Raw genomic sequence first — 19,315 nt, forward strand, 5'->3', positions numbered from 1 at the left:
ACACACACACACACACACACACCCACACACACACACATACATACACACATTCATACAATGTCTATAAGCTATTGGCTGATAATCTATAGGCTAATAGCATATAGATATTTTATATACTTCTCATATATAATATGTATCATACACAGTCTTACCCTGTGTAATCTATGCAGTCTTACTAAGACTGTATTATATATATAATACATATAATCTTATAGAAGATGTATCTATAAGCCAGTAGCTTATAGATATTATGTAGATATTATATCTTTCTTGGCTAGATAATTAAAATATAAGCTAACTTTATACCTATCTCTTTACTGTTACAATTTGTAGTAGGTTTCCATTGATCCCATGACCTTTTTGCCATGTTGCACTGAGTGCTATTGGTTTTGCTGGCTATTAATCTCTTAGGTAAAAGGTTTCCTTGACTAGAAACCTCTGTAGTGAGAATGAAGCTCCCTGTTGTCCTCGTGTTTTTCTTGACATGCCTCTGCATGGCTGCGGTGGAGGTCTCAGAAGGTTTCCCTGTGGCTGTCTCACACCATCAGCCTTCGTTCAGCTTCCCCGGAAGGAGATCCCGCGATGAAGACTTGAGCGTGAACAGTTTATCTGAGAAGCTATCCCAGGAAACAGCAGTCAGGGCATGTGGAAGTGAAAGAGGGGGAGGAGGAATGCAAATGAAGGGCCATTCCCCCTGCAAGTCACCACTGTGGGAACTGGAGCTTACAAGGAGGGTGACCCCCTCCACTGGGCAGGGAAACCTGGGATTGCCCCAGAGTGACCCCAGCCACTGGGCAGGGAAGCCTGGGATTGCCCCAGAGTGACCCCAGCCACTGGGCAGGAAAGCCTGGGATTGCCCCAGAGTGACCCCCTCCACTGGGCAGGGAAGCCTGGGATTGCCCCAGTGTGACCCCAGCCACAGGGAAAGGAAGTTTGGGATTCACCCACCAAATCCCTGTCTGTCGGGTAAGGGGTGCTTTCAGGGCAGTAATGATCACCCAGCTGGTAGAGCAGAACAGAGACTGGCCCCACAGCCTGTGCTAGCCCAGCAGCCTTAGGGGCAACCCTGGAGTCGGACCAACTCAGCGTGTATCCTGCCTGAACACTTTGTGGCTAGAATGGTTTGATTATATGTTGGGAATGATAATAACACCTACCTCACAGGGTGGGTGCAAGGATGCAAATAATATGGATCATAGTTATAGGTTATAGATACAGGTACGGATATAGACTTAGGTATAAATGATACAGATGCACAAGTGGTGTGCTCCACCGGCACTGGGCACACAGTAAGTCAGCAATAACTGGAAGTAGGTGACATTATTAAGTTGCAGGGCTTCCATGCCTGATCTACGAAGCTTCTGTTATCCTCTCCGTGTGCAATTCCATTCCTATTTTCCTGCTGTTCTTGTAGGAGGGGGACTATCTTTTACGCCATCATGAAGTGTGTTAAAGTACTCCCCTGACTGGACCCTGTGGTCTAGCCCACCTGTCATTCCTCCCAGAGCAGGACCCCACTTCCCTCCTCTGATGCCTTCCCACCAGCTCTGACTTGCTTTTTTTTTTTTTTTTTTTTTTTTTGAGATGGAATCTTGCTCTGTCACCCAGGCTGGAGTGCAATGTCACAATCTCAGCTCACTGCAACCTCTGTCTCCCGGGTTCAAGAGAGTCTCCTGCCTCAGCCTCCCGAGTAGCTGGAATTACAGGTGCCTGCCACCATACCCGGCTAATTTTTTGCGTTTTTAGTAGAGATGGGGTTTCACCATGTTGGCCAGGCTGGTCCCAAACTCCTGTCCTCAAGTGATCCACCCACCTCGGCCTCCAAAAGTGCTGGGTCTGACTTGCTTTTGATTCTTTTCTGGGATGGCAGTACAGCCTAATTTTCTTTGCCTTGGGGGGCACAGGGGCCCTTCTGCAGCCTGTCTTTCCCCTTTGCTGTTCCTAGGACCCTGAGTTGTGGTAAGGGCCTTCCCCATCACACAGAGCCAAACAAGTTCTATTAAAATCAGATTGGCGGATTAAACACTATTAGGTTGCTCATTATTGCAAGTTAAAATGATGTTTCCATTTATTAAGGCCATTTAAGCTGGACATTTAAGTTCCCTGTGGGATTGTATCCTGCTGAAAGTGCCAGATGACAGGGCTACTCTCAGAATGCCAAAGGGTGGGTCACCGGAGGAAGCTGGGTTTCCTAGGGTGAGTGCAGTTGTGATTCTGATTGTGTACATGACAGTGTTTGAGAGAGGCCCCTCTCTGTGGGTCATACCACTTACGATGTGGGAACAGTTTGCCTGAGGACACTACTGAGGTTATTAGCCATATTTAGAAAGGGCAAGGGATGGAACAAACCACAGTTCATGTCTTAGCTCACGAGAGGCTGGATCGGATCAATGTCGGGTCTTCTCCTGTGGATGGAGCATCTTCATTCTCCAGTAACAGAAAACCCATCCACAGAAGAAGACCTGGCATTGCCACACTCTCATGAACGTCTTCATTCGTTTTTGGAGAGGATGAGCCACACACAGAGCCTGCCTGTTTGATTAAACAAGTTCCCTTGCTTATTCCTTAGGCAGTGGTCCTAAGCACAGTCCGTGGACCTCAGGCACCTTCTAATTGGTCTTTCAGGGGCAGGGAGGACTTACAGCACTGTGAAGATTAAGGACAAACATCTGGAGAGGGGCTGAAGTGGGAAGAGGCTGGCATCGTTGGCCCCACGCACGAGCCTACCTGCCATTTAGAAATGGAAGCGAATTGTAAGGTTTCCAGTGCAGACTTGTAAGCGGGAGACAGATACCGGCGGGTGACAGCGTTGTGACAAGCACGTGGAGCCATTTCCTGATTGTTTTAGTCGGTACAGACTTAGGGAGGAAACCAACACTGACACAAACCAATTGTGCCCTGATCGGGAAACAATGAAGTATCGGGAGTCGCTGTTGAAAGTCTGTAATTTCCAGCGGAATTGCTGTTTAGTCATCATATTGCCACTGAATGACATAGTCAGGCTGGGTGGAAACTACAATTAGCTGCAGTCACCCTGGTGGGGCTGTTTTTTCCCCACAGACAATAGAATATGAAGCCATCAACAGCCAATGTTCTGTGCCACTTGTGAAATGGCCCATTGTTCGTAGCAAGAAGAAAAGAAAGGGGCTGGAGGGTCTTGCCCCAGCCCTGAGGGGGACAGATGGCTGACTTGTGGTTTCCTCGCCTCCGCCTCCGTTGTAGCAGAGAAACATACAAGCCGTGCTGAAGAAGCCACTTCATTTGCCTTATTTGTATAAAGAGCTCTCTGGCCGCAGCTGAGAGTGAGATGGCAAGCCTGCGCTGGCCTCGTGGCGCACAGAATCACTGGCGTTCCTGTTCCCCTGCTGCACGTTCAGGTGCAGAGTGGCGCAGCACTGTGGGGGGTGCTGCTAGCTTTTGGGGGAGTCTTCCTTGAGGTTGGATCTGCCCACAGCTACTGAAACTTTATTCTGAAAGCAGTTTATTGCCCTCAACTGCTAGAGGAGTTTAGTTCTTTCTCTTCTTGGAGTTTCCAAACCCAAATATGTGACCTGACCACTGCATCTGCAGATATGCACGTCATCAGCCTCTCCTCTCTGTGGTGGACGCATGTTTTCTTTTTGGAAAATTCAAAGTTCTTTTTCTTTTTCATCATTACAAGAATGACCATCTAACTCTTAGCATTTAGCGAGCAGGCAACTATTTCCCTGAGATACTCTGGCTATGGACTGAATAGATGACTTTACCTGGCAGTATCTGAGACCCCTGACAGCTGAAGCCCAAATGGGAAAGAATCGGGTACTTAGCTTGCTTGGGAAGCAAGACTGCAGATGCTCTTTCATATCTAGCAGTAATCTAAATGCAGGCAATGAACCAAGAGCATTTGGCCTCGGTGAATAGCTCTGCCATTGGTCTGTTCTTAACATAGTCATCTAGCGTCTGCGTTAAACTTATTTATTTCCTAATGCTGGGTGATGGATTAAAAGATGTGTAGAAAATCCTTCCACAAGAGATAAGATATTGCAGGCTGCCAAGACACCCCTGGCTCTTTTTGCTTTCTGTCTCTCTTTTGCCTACTTTTCAGTGCAGAGCTCAGGCCCCCACATCGTATATCCTGATTACTCTGTGGTTATTACTGAGGGGATGTTTTTTAAGCCTATCATTGACACATTTAATTCATTAGGTACCAAATCCAAAGCAAATTTTGGCTGGCCATAAAACATGGTTAATCCAGGGAGCTGCAATAAAAGGTGAAAAATTATGTTCCAGCAAATGTGGAATATTGCTTTTCTGTAGAGACTTTTACTGGTCGACGATATCTTTCTTCATAAATTTTTCTTCTGCTTGGTGCTCTTGGTAACTTAACCATTTGTTGTTTCCAGACCACAGAATGGCTCAATGATACTCTACAACAGGAAGAAAGTGAAATACAGGAAAGATGGGTATTGCTGGAAAAAGAGGAAAGATGGGAAAACGACCAGAGAGGACCACATGAAACTCAAGGTCCAGGGAGTGGAGGTAAACAGCAGAAAAGGTTCCCTTGGTGCACAAATGTCATTTGCAGGCTGCAGTGGAGAATGGAATTGCTCGGAGTAATTTGATGCGAGTCACCTCTGTCCAAAGAATTTTTGTTTGCCGAGACCCTGGTTTTGCTTTTGTTTCGTTTTTCTACCTTCTTACCCTATGGTCTCCATTCAAGTTTTCAGTGAAACTGGATTGAACTAAAGCATTCCTGTTTCCTGGGAGTCATTGGTATATAGATGGGGATTTGCAAGGTTCCTGTGGACTCATTTGTTGTATTTATCACAGAAGAGCCTCTGGGTGCATTGAGAGTTTGCAAAGTGTCAGGGAAGAGGGGAGGCAGCGTAAGGAACTTCCCTCTTGAGGTGACCCTGGCCTCCCCCTGCTGAGCTGGTAGACCCCCGACACAGCCTGGCTTCACCCCTCCACCGACAAACCCTGGGTGTGTCAGCCTTACTAGAGGTTTGAGATCATTAGATGGGATCACAGGTGTGCGTGATTCTTGCATGGTTGGGGTCCTGCAGAAACATCTTGGGATCTTGGGCCGACTTCGGGTTTTGGCCCTTGGGTAAACACTGGTTTCCTTGCTGTTGTTTTCACCCCACAGGCTCTCCATCTTGGGCAGCCATGGAGAAATTCCCTTATTCCTCTTTGCCGTCATTAGAGGGCCCGAGCCATGTGTCACAGCAGTAGAGGGGGAGGGCATGAGTCCAGGTGAAGTCTTGGCCTGCTAGTCAACAGGCACCCACTTCCCTGAGTCCTTACTGGTCCTGGGAAGGAACTTCCCCTGGGAATAGGGAAAGTGCCACCTTGGGCCCAGAGCTGAGAAGCTGGCTTATGATCCACCTGTTATTTCAAACTGGTCAAAGAGAGGCATTCTGGAGTCTGTTGGTGTGTTGAGTTTGCGAGCATACTGGATGGATAGCTAGGACCATAAACCCACTTGAGTTCAATGGGTTGCCCTTCCACGCCAATGTTTTTTGTGACGTGCTTTGTCATGATGACTTTTTCTGTATTAATCATGTGCTTTTATGGCTGTTAAAAATAGCATCAGATGGCTTGTGTTATATGACCTCACAGAGAGATGACTTTTGTTTTATTATTTTTTAAATACCTAATAACAATGCTTTATGGAGATGCACAAAGAAAAGCCTCTATCCAAGAAATTCCAGTTCCCTGCACTCTCCTGTGCTCAGTGTTTGCACAGTGTGGTTTAATTGACTGCACGGAACATTAAAATGCAGATTACCCCAAACACACTGCTCTGGACGCACCTCTAGGACTGTGACCGGTGATTGTACAAATGCATTAGCCATCATCGCAGGGAGCCAAAGGAGGCAGGGCTTGGTTCTTCCTGGGAGGACCCTCATCTCCTACGCTGGAGGAAGAGGTAGTGAGTGAGGCAAAGCTGGGTGGGGCCCCCGAACAAGGAGGCTGCTCGCACTGGGAATAATAGGGCTGCAGGAATTCACACTGAAAGTCACAGTAGCTCCTGTGCCCGTAGGCCCCTGGTATATTTCATCTTTAGTAATACGTAAATCAGGAACTTCTGCTTGTGAGTAACAGCAGGGTGGAATTCTTCCTCAGCAGCAGCTGAGAAGCCGAGGGGAAAAAACAACCCACAGTGTTCATTTTCTTTCCTCATGTTATAAATTAGAATTGTCGCTGGATGGAATCAGAATGATTTATGGCTATTTTTAGGCCATATTTATGTTTGGAGTTATTTGTGGTACTCATACTTGCAGACAACAGTATGTCCCCTCAGAACTTTGGGAAAGGGAGACGGGCAGGATGGGGAGGGGTTTCCAGGACCTCCTGACATGGATGGCAGTGTGGGCAGTGGGAACGGCCAGCGACATGATGCTTGCTTTAGGTTCTCAGAGAGAAGCCACCTACTATGATGCATTATGTGGTGGCCTTGCCCCTGAGCTCAGGGAGTTGTCCCACTGAGCCACTCAGCAAATACGGACCCTGTGTGCCTGCTCTGTGCAAGGCACTGTGGTGTCTACAGAGAGAATAGGAGCCATGTTCTCTGCCCCACGGACTCATGGTCAAGTTGAAGAGACTTGACGTACATGAAGGTCATCAATAGTGCTGAGAGGCAGAGCAGCCTGGGCTTTTATGATAAGCACCCTGGGAGTGAAGAGTGGGCTGGAATGGTCAGAGACACTTCCTAGGTCAGGTGGGATACAAGCTGAGCCCTTAAAGTCGGGTAGGACTCTGTGTGTGTGTGTGTGTGTGTGTGTGTGTGTGTGTGTTGTACGTGTACGTGCAATTTACATAGTGTTTGCAGTTTACCTTTTCCACTCTGCACTGTGGTCTGAGCTGTGTCTATGTTGATACTGAGGTTCCTTCATCCCTTTTCACAGTCCTATAGCACTCTACTATATAAACACTTGAGCCGTTTCCCTGGCCGTAGCTCCTACTTTAGATTCCTTTCAGTTTTTTAGCATTATAAACAACACTTCAATAAGTGTTCTTATACACGTCTTTTTGGGCACATAGGCAACCTGGACCCAGAATTGCTGGGTTATAAGGTCTGGGCATGATCAGTTTATTAGATTCTGCCTCTGGCTGCATAATCACATGCCTATGTCCATGCCTGGAGATTACAATTTTCCCCACATCCTCCTGCTTATTGATAGATGAGAGATGGTACCCCCTTCTATTTGAATTTGAGTTTGTCTTAATTATTCGTGAGGATGAGTGCCTTCTTCTGTTAATGGGAGCTTGTTGCTATGAATGGTCTACCATGGGCATGGACATGGATTTTTAAACAGCCCTGAAGAAGGCCTTTTCAGACAAGATCAACCCCCACATCTCACCGGCATTTCTGCTCCAAGGGCGGGGAAGCCCAGGGGGTGTGCTCTGGCATAGGGTGTGGTTGGTCCTTTCCACCAGGAAATTGCAACAGGGATTTCCATGGGACTTTGTACCTCACAGGAGGCTGGGGCTTCTGAGTTTGGACTCTGCATCCTGCTTTGGTGGATTCAATCAGGCAGTTCCCATAGACTCAGCATCTTCATCACGCCAGGCAAGGCGCCAACCAGCTACTCTTCTACGGGTTGGAGTGGACAGTCCTGCACAGGGTCTTGGAGCTGTGATTTTTCTACCACCCGAGCTGTTTTCCTCAGTTCAGGGGCATGATAAAGATATTTGGATCTACCGTTTAACATATCACTTGCTATAAGCCTTCCCTCAGGCCGGGAAAACTTCCAGCCCTGTTTATGGAACTGTTCAGCCATCTCGCTTCTTTTGTTCTCAGAAGCTGGGGCCCTCTGTACACACGGCAACTCAAAGGCACATTGATTTTCTCAGCCAGGCACAGGATGGGGGGAGCTGCTTTTGAAGCTGACGAGCTGTTAGGTCCATGATTAGTTGTCTTGTCTGCAAGCCAAGGAGAAGCTAGCTCGATAAGGTTTCCGGGGATGACAAAGGTTGGCAGGAAGGAAAAAGAGGGTGGTTGCGATGTCACTGTTTCAGGAGATGAAATCTCAGCAGGTCTGGAGTTGGCCCTGTACCCCATACAGATTTATGCCTGCTTCTCTGGTGCCTGATAGGGTGGAGGAGCTTTGGGAGTGGGAGACTCCCAGAGAGCAAAAGGCTGGATGTGAAGCATCACCCTGGTTCTGGGGTCACTGCAGCTTTGTGGTCGGATGAGCTGAGGGAGGTTAGTCAGAGATGATGCTGTTCTCTGGGCCATGCCGGAAGAATTCCTTCCAAGTTCATGATACTTTTCTCTGGCCCCAGAAGCTTGTGGGGCTGCCTTAGGTCCTGGTGGGGCTGTCTTAGGTCCTATATCCACATCTTTCTGCTGAGAGTGCTGGGTGTCCCAGAACCCAAGGCAGCTCTGGGCTCTTGTCCTCTCCAATTTCTTTGCTGCTGGGTTCCCACAACAGATGGGAGCTACACAGTTACCACTGGGATAGTCATGGGCTTACACACTTCCTGTATACCAGGTATACCATCTCATTGAATCCTCATAAACACATGCATGCAAAGTAGATGGTATTATAACTATTTTACAGATGGAGAGACTGAACCTCAGAGAGGGTTTCTCTTGCCCTACGTCATACCTCAGTCAGTGACAGAGCTGGTACTTGAGCCTGGGACTGCTTGGTGCTAAAGCTCAAGCTCTTGCCTTTATATCAGTTGCTTCTGGGTACTCGGGTGGGGCCTGTAGACTTTTTAGATGAAGTCAGCACCTGTTTATTCAGCACACATCCTTCCTTCATCCACTGGGGATTGGAGGCTTTCTCTCCACCTAGTATGGCAATGGGTGCTGGGATGCAGTGATGTAAAGAGAACACGTGGTCCCCTATCTCATGGGGAGACTAAAAAAATCAATCATGCAACCCCGATGCAGGGTTTTGAGGGCTGTGATAGAATTACCAGGCCCTGCGTAGGGGATGCAGGAGGGGAACCTGAGGCTGACTTGCCCTGAAGGAAGTGACATGAGCATAAGGAAGTGGGGCACGGTGGGAGTGGGTCAAGTGACAGGGGAGGGCTGAGCAATATCAATGAATAGAGTCTGTTGAGAATCAGCCAAAGTGACTTGAAGCAACAGGCGGCCAGAATCGTGATGGATCAGTGTTTCCCCCAGGCCTGTCCAGACCAGGTCTTATCCTCCTAGCGACGGGGCCCTCTCTGCTCTTAAGGCATGACTTGCCATGGATGTTCTGCCTTTGGAACCAGTGAGTGGTCACAGCACAGAGGCTCTTGGTTCCATGGTGGTCACATGCACAGAGACAGCCCTTTCTACTGAGCCTGTTCTGTGGCAGAAGGACCCCCCCTGGCCTGGACCGTCTTTGGGTGGAAACACCAGCCCCTCACGTCTGATTGGCGTTTTCAGATGTGAAGAGAACATTTAGTGTTGCTGATGTGTTTGCATTGCCTGTAAAGAACGAAGAGTTTCTTTGACTTCTTAACTGCCTTAAAGCCAGAAACCTGGCATTAGGATGGTAGCAGTGGTAACGAGGTTATGTTTTGAGACTTGGCCTCATTAGAAGTGATGTTCTTTATTTGGGCACTTAGGCCACATATTAAAAAAGAAAAGAAAGCACCTCTTTTAAAATAGGAATGATATTGTAGTTACTGCATTAGGAATTAACAGGGCATGAAATAACTGTCTGCCCTGTGGCAATGCCAGATCATTTCAGCTCTGCTTGCAGCCATAAGATAAATTGGTATCTTGCTTGCAGCCTGTGGAAAATACTTTAAATAGCCAGCCATGAACATGTATGGTGCCCAAATCAAGTTTGGAAAACAGCAATAAATAGATAAGGTGGAGGTAAGGTGCCTCATGAAATGAACAAGGGGCAGAAGCTCACAGAGGGCAAACAAACCAGCATGGAAGCACTGCATGTTTCACATAGAATACGTATTTCTACTTTTAGTAAAAAATCATGTGTCTCAAGAACAGAAGACCCAGCACCGCATGTTCTCACTCAAAAGTGGGAGTTGAACAATGAGAACACATGGACACAGGGAGGGGAACATCACACACCAGGGCCTGTCGGGGAGTCGGGGGCTAGGAGAGGGAGAGCATTAGGAGAAATACCTAATGTAGATACAGGTTGATGGGTGCAGCAAAGCACTATGGCACATGTATACCTATGGAACAAAACTGCATGTTCTGCACATGTACCCCAGAAAAGTATAATTAAAATAAAAAAATTTAAAAATGATAATAAGAAGAAAATTAAATTAAAAGAAAAACATGTGTCTTTGGTCTGTGGACAGATTATTTTACCCCATTCCCCTCCGGCCTCACTGTGTACCTACCAGTCCATACCCTACCATGTTCCTTGTTCAGAAGCTGTTTTTTTCCCATGTCTAGGTCTACATTGTCTTAGCCTCATAACTTCTGACTCCCCGCCCCCCAAGCCTATCTCCCCTAATCTTTAGCCAGAAGTGATGATTTCCTCCCCTACATTGCTGTTGCTTTCCATCTGTACCCTTCTTAAGGAAGTGTTCAGGTTGCCTTCCTATCAGCCTTGTCCGGTTCAAAAAAGATAAGTTGAGTATTTATTTTCTCCCTGCTAGAAAGCCTGTATCCAGATACTAAGTAACAAAGAGTCTCTACAGAGTGTCTACAGAATCTACCCCGACACCACCTTGCTCTGGGAAGTGGATTTGCCCAGTGACTAACTGCTTCCGCAATTACACTTCCTGCAAGCCTCACCCCAGCCCTGTGATTCAGTCCTGGCAGATACGTTTATCCTCATGGGTTGTGCATCTGGGACTTGAACCTAGGTCTTTGGTTTCAGAAGTGGGGCTGTCTCTCCTGTCTGGCTTCGAGCCCTGGAGGCTGAAGTGTCTTAGTCTCATGACCCTCTCTAGTGCAGGGAGCGTCTGTTCAGGGGCACCTTAGGGAATCTCCCAGGGCTCTCTGCTGGCTTTTTATCATCTGAATTTTTGTGCCTCATTCTGCTAGTAGGCCAACGAGTTAAAACTTAATTTCCTGTTACCTGGATGTGTTTTGGTAGAATCAATTCAGGAGCTCAAATCCATAGTTTTTCCTTAATTTCTAATTACTTGGCATCCCTGGTGACATGTTTCTACCCAATTCATATAATTAAAAATTTGATAAATAACATTAAGCTAGCTCCGTTTTGAAGTAGCAGGAGCAGCCTTTCTGTTTGCATTCTGCTGAGTTCGCGAAGGACTGGCAGGGTGGTGCTTTTGCTTCTCCTTCTGTCTTAGCCACATCTAGTTGCTATCACAAAAGATCATAGACTGGGTGGCTTAAACAACTGAAATTTATTCCTCATAGTTCTAGAGGCTGGGAAGTTTAGAATCAAGGTGCAGGCAGATTTGGCGTGTGGTGAGGGCTTGTTTCCTGGTGCATAGATGGCATCTTCTCACTGCATCCTCACATGGTGGGAGGGGAGAAAGAGCTCTCTGGGGTCCCTTTTATCAGGGCACACAAACCCCATTCAGAAAGACTTCACTCTCACGATCTAATCACCTCCACAAAGCCCCACTTCCACATACCATCACATAGTGTGTGTGTAGGGGGGGTTAATTTTCATCATATACATGTTGGGGGAACACAGATTTTCAGTCTTCTTAAGGCTCTCTCTTCCCTAACTACAGCCAAATTACAATAGCAGCAATAATCACGGCATCATTTATTGACTTTTACTGAATATGCAGTCCTGTGCGCATTGTCTTATGCACATCGACTCATTCAGTTACTTGGTACCATCCCTATTAGGTAGATACTGTTATCATCCTCATTTCATCCAGGGTCTGCAAGACGAAGACACAGCAGGTCCCTCACTGTCCACTTCAGTGGTTGGGAGTTGGTCCCCAAACACACTGCATAACTGGCTGTCACTCCTCAGTTGCAATTTGATGCGAGAGCGGTTGAGTCCTGTATATTCCCACGAGAACTTTCACTGAGGAGTAACAAGTTGTTTATCTCCTCCCAGCATGAACTGCCCATTTCCATTTGTCCTGAAGCTGTAGCTTCCGAGCTTCCAGGGTACACTCACTCTGGCAGCAAGGGTCTGTGTGTGTACTCTTGCTACGTAGGCCAGATTGTATGTTGCCAGATTTAGTATGTGCATGCACAGACATGTGTGCACACACACACAAAGGAGAATATTGATGCCCAGTTAAATGTGAATTTCAGATAAACAATAGTTTTGTTTTTTGTTTTTTGTTTTAGTACAAGTATGTCTATACTAAAATATTGTCCGTTGTTTATGTGGAACTCACAGTGTGCTGGGCATCATGTATTTTATCTGACAACCCTCCAAGCATCAGAGCAGTTCCTTTGAATGTTTGCAGACAGAGGTTTGTCTGTTTTGGATACTGGTCTCATTGAAGACACGAGGAAGTGAGTTGGTTTATCTCCAGACACATTATTGATGCAGGAACCATAAAAGGCCGGAAGGACACTGGCCATTGCTGGGGAGAAGACACTCCCCAGTTTGCTGGCAAAGCCAGAGGCTGCCAGGGCTGGGGACTTTCGTGCTCCCTCTGAAAAGTGAGTCCTGGATGTCTCTCAAATACCAAAACGTGAGGGCTTCCAGATACCCAGATCTGGTGCCCTTAGGTGCTGCAACCTGGAAAAATGCAAGCCTTCTTCTGCCAGTGGTTGGGGAGAAGCTTGTTAGTAAAACATGTGCCAGGAAGATGTAGCGGGAAGTGTGATTGTAGTTTCTGCCCTCCTTGTATCCCTGGTAGATGACAATATGTACAATATTTTGTAATTTCCATTTTAAAACTTGATTTGAGCCTTATTAAGCTAGAAAGTCCCTGATGAAGGCAGAGCAGCAGCATATCAACTGTGCTGAACTTGTACTTAATTATTATCATAACAGTCCCTCAACCTCATTGCACATTAGCCCGTAAGGACAGGAATGGAAATTTTAGCATATTCAATTACAATGTAAACCCTCGAATACCACTGTTGAAATTCACCAAGGGCCGTTCTCTGTTTGGTCGCCAGCACACAGCAGGGACTGAGTGAGGTGTTACCCAGGCCACACAACCTGGACGTTTGCAAGCATAATATACAGCGTCACCCAGAAACTGGGCAGGCATTGGAAGACCATAATAGATACTTTTCCCCTTGGTAAGTGACCAGACATGGTTATTTGCCTTGGGTGAAGAGTAGCTCTGGCCATCACTTGACTGAGTCATCAAATATTGATCCTCTCTGCATCTTGCATTGCGGGGGAACATCGCTGGGGAAGTTTCCTCCCGTCATTGGCGGCTGTGGCTTGTGTCTGTGTGAGCTTATGCTCATTCAGCACAAATCTCCAGGCTTGTCCTCGGATAGTCATGGCCATTCACTTTAGTTGGCATGGATTAGGTACCGGCAGAGGGCAGGGATACGGCTTACAGGCTAACTAGGCTCATACCACTCTGCTTCCCACGCGCTGCAGCAAAAACCATGGGGAAAACAGAGGTGCAGATGAAGGGCTCTTTTGCTACCAGCAGGAGCTGAGGAGAGAAATGTTACTGAACAAGTTAAAGAAGGAATGAGCTCCTCACGCAGCGGCTCTGGTGAGGCTGCTTTGATGGCCGCTGGCTCTGGTCCTTGTTTCCTTCCATGCGGTGTGTGGGTTTCTGGCTGCTGAGCCTCCCTGTGGATGCCCTCCCTCGCTGCAAGGCCGGAATGGAAGATGGAAAGCAGGTGGTTTCATGAAATACTGCCTTTCTGCTTCATGAGTTTTTCTCCTGGACAGATGAAATAACCTTCCACGTCCTCCTTGTACTCCCTAATTCAACACCTTGTAATGCTGCGTGCCCTCAGGGTACACCTTTCCTTCCTGTTGTAAAAGCCTCATGTCCCACTTGGGCAAAACCTGAGACCGGCACAAATACTGAAGTGGTCAGTATTGCTTCTTGCTACCCTCAGTGTGGCCCAAAGATTGGTACGTTCAGCATCACCCGGGGGGTATTAGAAGTGCAGAATTTCAGGCCCCATCCCAGCTCTACAGAATCCAAGTCTGCATCTTGGTGTGAGTCCCGTGTGGTTCATACACACTTTAATTTGGAAAGGACTGGGACACGCCATCCTGTTGTTGCCAGTAGACTCCTGCCTCAGTGCCTCGCCCCCAGGCAAGTGGTTATTATTTATTTATTTATTTTACCTTGTCTTAAAAGTCCAAAGGAAAATTTTACAAGTTGCTCTGGCAATTTATGACTTGACTTCAAGCACCTTTAGAAAATATCGAATTGAAATCTCCAGTGATATGGTTGGAGCTTATCATTCTTTATTCTGCCCTTGGCAATGAGGGATAGAGAACAGCAGGTTTCTGAAATCAGAACACACCGAGTGGCAACGACTAAACAGTTCCCTCAGCCTTTGTTCTCTGGGTTAAATGGTCCTGTTCTTGCATCCTTTAGCTCCTCTGAACAGGGAACTTGCCTGTCTGTTCACCGCAATAGCCCAGTGCTTGGCGTGGCACCTAGTATTAAGTACCTTTGGTGCCAAATAACTATATTTTTTTGAAAGAATGAATGATTTTGGATGAATAGACCTTTAAAACAAAGGGCCAGATAGTAAATCTTTTCAGTTTTGCAAGCCAGACCGTCTGTCCTAACCATTCAATTTTGCCGTGGTAGCATGAAAGCAGCCGTAGGCAATAGTCAAGGAATGGGCGTGGCTGTGTTCCAATAAAACTTTATTTACAAAAACAGACTGTGGGCTGGATTTGGACCATGGATGTAGTTGGCCCATACCTGTTTTAGATTATGGCCACAGTTTCTAGAAGGAGTGGGGTGCTCTGTGTATGTCCTAGTACTCATGTTTACAGCCGCCCCTAGTACTCATGTTTACAGCCTGTTCATACTCAGCTTATATTTTTGCAATGAATGTATGCTTTTATTTACAACATACCTGGTGAGGTTAGGATTTCTTCTTTAATCCATGTAGCATAGGCTTGTTTGTTTCTTCTTGAATTGTCCTCAGCCTGAAAACATTAGGCAACATCTCTTGCAAAGGGCAGTTTGAATGTGGGAACTAAGAAATGTCCTGTTTCTCTTAAAAGCTCAGGGCACTGCTTCATGGCATTGTAGAGAGGGCAGGGCTAGTCCTAGTGATACACTCTGTGTTCTCCTGTCCAGTGGGGATGGCTGAGCCAATGGCATGTGTCCTTGTTGAGAACAGGTGGGTTAAAGGATTGGGATGTCACAGAAGATAGGCTGAAACTGCCTGCATCTTTAGGCGTGCAGTGCTTTGAAGGAAGCCTGTATGTTGCTGGATGCAACAGAGTCCCCCTAAAATAGTGACCGATGGGAGGGCACAGACGCTATTTGTCCATGTTTAAGTATTTACATGACAGCACGAGAAAACTGGAGAGGCGCTCTTTCATCTTTGCTGCCACAATTTACGTACAGTTTATGATGGATGCAAGAGGTAGACATTTATTACAAAAGTGTAAGAAATGTTGACTCTTCATGAATTGATTATTTAGAATTTATTTTATTAAAGATTCTAGGTGGCATGTGATAAACTGAACCTCTGCTGGTTTGCAGCTTAATGATTCATGTATCTGTGGTGGTGATAAGGAAATCAAAGATTCGGTTTGCCATTTTAGAGAAAGAATATGGATTATTATTAAGTCTGGAATGGGCCTCTTGAGAATCCTTCCTTAGGGAGCGCACATATCAATAGTTTCTTCTCGATGTGGGAATTCTAATGCTTCACTTATGGAAACATAAATTCCACAGCAAGTGGCTGCGGATTCCTTCCCTCTGGTCCTTATATCCTTCGTGCATGGAGGATGAGTTTTTATTCCTTAGTTAGTACCTGGCATTCATTGTTCTTTAGTCTCCATGCTTTTGTGTTTCTATTGCTAACTTTTAATGCTAAGAGCTCTGCTGAGGTCTATGTATTGCAGCAGCTGAGATGCCGGTAGAGACCAGGATGGCGTATTTGCCTGTCATCCCATTTGCTTGAAATTTCCTAACAAATTGGGTTAAGTCTTGGAAAAGACTAAGAGTAACTATTAGATCTCAGATTTCCGATGGAAGTGAGGTCAGCTCACACGGGATGTAGAATGTTAACCCTGAACCAGTTCATGCAGAAGCCAACAAGGCCACCAAGCGCATCTAGTGAGTTGCATCTGGACCAAGGACAGTATCAGAATGCCCCGTTTCAGTAGGCTCTGTGGGTGGGGGAGGTGGGGGTGTTCCTGTTCTTAAATAACAGAGTCAGGGAGGGCTTAGCAGTTGGCTGCTGAAGGCATCTGGTGTGTGGCCCCCCAGCCATCACCTCAGGACAGACGATTCAGGCGGAGCTCCCAGGTAATATTCAATAATGAATAACAAGCCCACAGCCTTACAGTGACATTAACGAGGTGTTGGCGTTGTCTGAGAGCTTGAGTTTCAAAGTACTGTGTGACTTCTTTTTCTCTCAAAAATATCAGACAGAGGTTAACTACTGTAATCTTTTCCATAGGAGACTGTGGGAAAATAAATTGGGAAACCCCAAGACTCCTTGCTTCCCCCTAGATTCCTTACCCGTCCATATGCTGTGCAGCGGAAGCAACACTTAATCCTTTTATGTGATGTGATGCCCTCACACTGGTATTTTACTTAAACCCTTCATTTTGTTGGATGCGTTTACACATAGAATTAGACCTAATTGTCAACATAATGACATATTAAGTTTAGTTTCCCAAAAGAGTAAGCACTGAACTGCTCGGAAGTTATTTCTTACACACAGAATCTGCTTGGCCTTCCATGGACTGATCAGCCCATGAACAAGTGAGTTTTGCTGCTAACTGCTAATTCCTTCATCACGGTGACACAGTTCAAGGAGTCTTAAATGGGCCGGGCGTGGTGGCTCACACCTGTAATCCCAGCACTTTGAGAGGCCGAGGCGGGCAGATCACCTGAGGTCAGGAGTTCAAGACCAGCCTGGCCAACATGATAAAACCCCGTCTCCACGAAAAATATAAAAATTAGCCAGGCGTGATGGTGCAAGCCTGTAATCTCAGCTACTCAGGAGGCTGAAGCAGGAGAATTGCTAGAACCCAGGAAGCAGAGGTTGCAGTGAGCCGAGATCACACCATTGCACTGAAGCCTGTGGGACAAGAGCGAAACTCCACCTCAAAAAAAAAAAAAACAAAAAAAACCCAAAAAAAACCAGTCTTTAATTTTAGCTTCCACCTAAAAGGTGGGCTGAACGAGGCTGCCTTGATCATTGCTTTACAGCCGGTGGGGCTGTTTTTGGGTTGCTCTGTTCTTATCAAACTCATTTCCCCTTTGCGGGAAACTCCTAGGGCACCCCTTCAAGGGACACCAGTCTGGGTGATGCCATTTCTTGCTGTTGCCCAGGTTGCTTCCGTCACACCAGCACCTAGCACGGTCGGGCTCGGTGTGTTTCCTGAATGACTGAATGCACACCTGAGAGCTGCTGCTGCAGCACTTCTGGTGTCTGGTGAAGGATGGTGCTTCCTGCCAGTGACTGAGTAGATGCGTGTGTTGACATTGGCAGAGAGGTCAGGTGCCAGCAGCCTCCTTCCAGGTGCAGAACCGATCACACTTGCCTTTTCCTGGAAGGTGGTTGGTTAAGTAAACCTTACTGAAGTAGCTCCCCTCCCAGATTAATGAGTCCTTTCAGACATGATATGAAATGTTTGGAAACGAGATGCGACACGGTATTTTGGCCGTATTTTTTTTTTCCCTTTCATAACACCTGGCAATAAGATTCTCAAGCCAAATACCAGACGAGTGTGCGCTTCATTATGTATAGTAACTTCGTCTATAACTTTTTTTAAGCCCTCCAGATGGAAGCATGGTATAAATGTGGAGAGGCTGAGAAGGGGAAATGGAAATAAATGCACTAAGAAATAAAGAATCTGTTTTTTATACTTTCTTTTGCAAATAGTGTTTGCAATGACATATTGTGAATGGACTGAATTATAACAAAACCAGAAATGAAACAGAGCTCGGGGGTAGGGAGAGCAATTGTTACACTTACTTTAACTGATATAATGCAAAGCAACGCGTTTTACACTCAATTAGTTTGTACATTGTGTTGGACACAAACCAGAATGTAGAACATTTTTGGGTTTTGTTTTTACATGATTAAGGGAGATGAGATGAAATAAATTCAGTGAATTACCCTCCATTTCTTTTAGGTCTGAGATGTTTTTGTTCTGTTGTTCCTCACCCCCGGTATTGAGTGAATAAGTCCTGTTCCTGGGTGTTGGGGGCTAGAGAGCCTAATATTTGAAAGCCCAGAGATCTATGTGGGCTTTCAGTAGAGTTCCTTCTTCCACTTTAGGGCCATCTTTGGCTACATAAACAAGGACACGAATCAGAGCTATTTACATCTGGCATTTTACCATATTTTGTGCTTAGAATATCAGAAGAGGCTAGCAAGCAAGATCGAAGCCAACAGATGTTAGTGAGCATTTAGGCAGCAAAAGTATTTCCAAGGCTGTGTATTTCAAGATCCTTGTTTAATTTATTTTGCTTAATTATACTTTCTTGCATGTTTAATGCTCCTAATATGATAATATTAAGAACTGCAGTGTGTGGTTATGGATTGCTCATTTCAATATATGCTGGATATGAGGGGATGTGTGGGTTGATGCTGAGAGCCAGGAACAGATGAGCTTGGGGGCCAGCTCAGTGTCTTTCCTGTGTACAGCTCTAGTGGTCTCCTCTGGGAGGGGTGCAGGAAGGGCCTGGACGCTCCCAGCAAAGGATGCAGAAAAGCAATTCCTCAAACTTCCATGTGCAGACAGGTTCCCCTGGGATTCTGATTCAGTTGGTCTGGGTGGGGCCTGAGATGCTGCATTTGTAGCAAGTGCCTGGTGCAGCTGATGCCGTGGGTGCCACGGATCCTACTTTGTGTCGTGGAAGTGAAGTCAGTTGTATTCCACGAAGGCTGCTGACCAACAGGTACCACATACAATGGAAGAGAATCGGTGCCTGCCGATGGAAGCCGTGCCCGTGATACCTGGCACACAATTTCCTTCTGGCGCGGGAGTTGTGGTCAAGGGCCCCGGTCAGACTCTTGCCTTTTAAAAAGATCGTCCCTGCTTTCATATGTGCGAAAGGAAAGCCACGTATGTAGAGCACTCGGTGATTCTGTGTTTTGTATTCAAAACCACAAACACTAATAAGAAAACAATGGGAGAAACCTGTTAGGTATAATATCCAATTATAATTATTTTTTACTCCAAAAAGCACATCAAATAAATAATGCAGTTTATGTTACTTCTAGAAAATGCGGCAGCATTAGTTAATTTACATAAATTATACAACTCATTATCTTTGTTTATAAAAAGCCTTAGCAATATTTTGGCTTATGGAT

At 46.2% G+C, this 19,315-nt stretch overlaps 1 protein-coding gene across 1 annotated transcript in view; it reads left to right on the forward strand.

Moving 5' to 3' along the window:
- CAMTA1 (calmodulin binding transcription activator 1) overlaps positions 1–19,315 on the forward strand; it is a 1,080,371-nt gene that overhangs the window by 505,225 nt on the left and 555,831 nt on the right. The window contains exon 7 of the mRNA XM_011981621.1: positions 4,383–4,518. Coding sequence (XP_011837011.1) covers positions 4,383–4,518 — 136 coding nt within the window. The remainder of the gene's footprint in view (positions 1–4,382; positions 4,519–19,315) is intronic.

The sequence above is a fragment of the Mandrillus leucophaeus genome, unplaced genomic scaffold, assembly GCF_000951045.1.
Source record: "Mandrillus leucophaeus isolate KB7577 unplaced genomic scaffold, Mleu.le_1.0 Scaffold105, whole genome shotgun sequence".
NCBI classification, from domain to species: Eukaryota; Metazoa; Chordata; class Mammalia; order Primates; family Cercopithecidae; genus Mandrillus; species Mandrillus leucophaeus.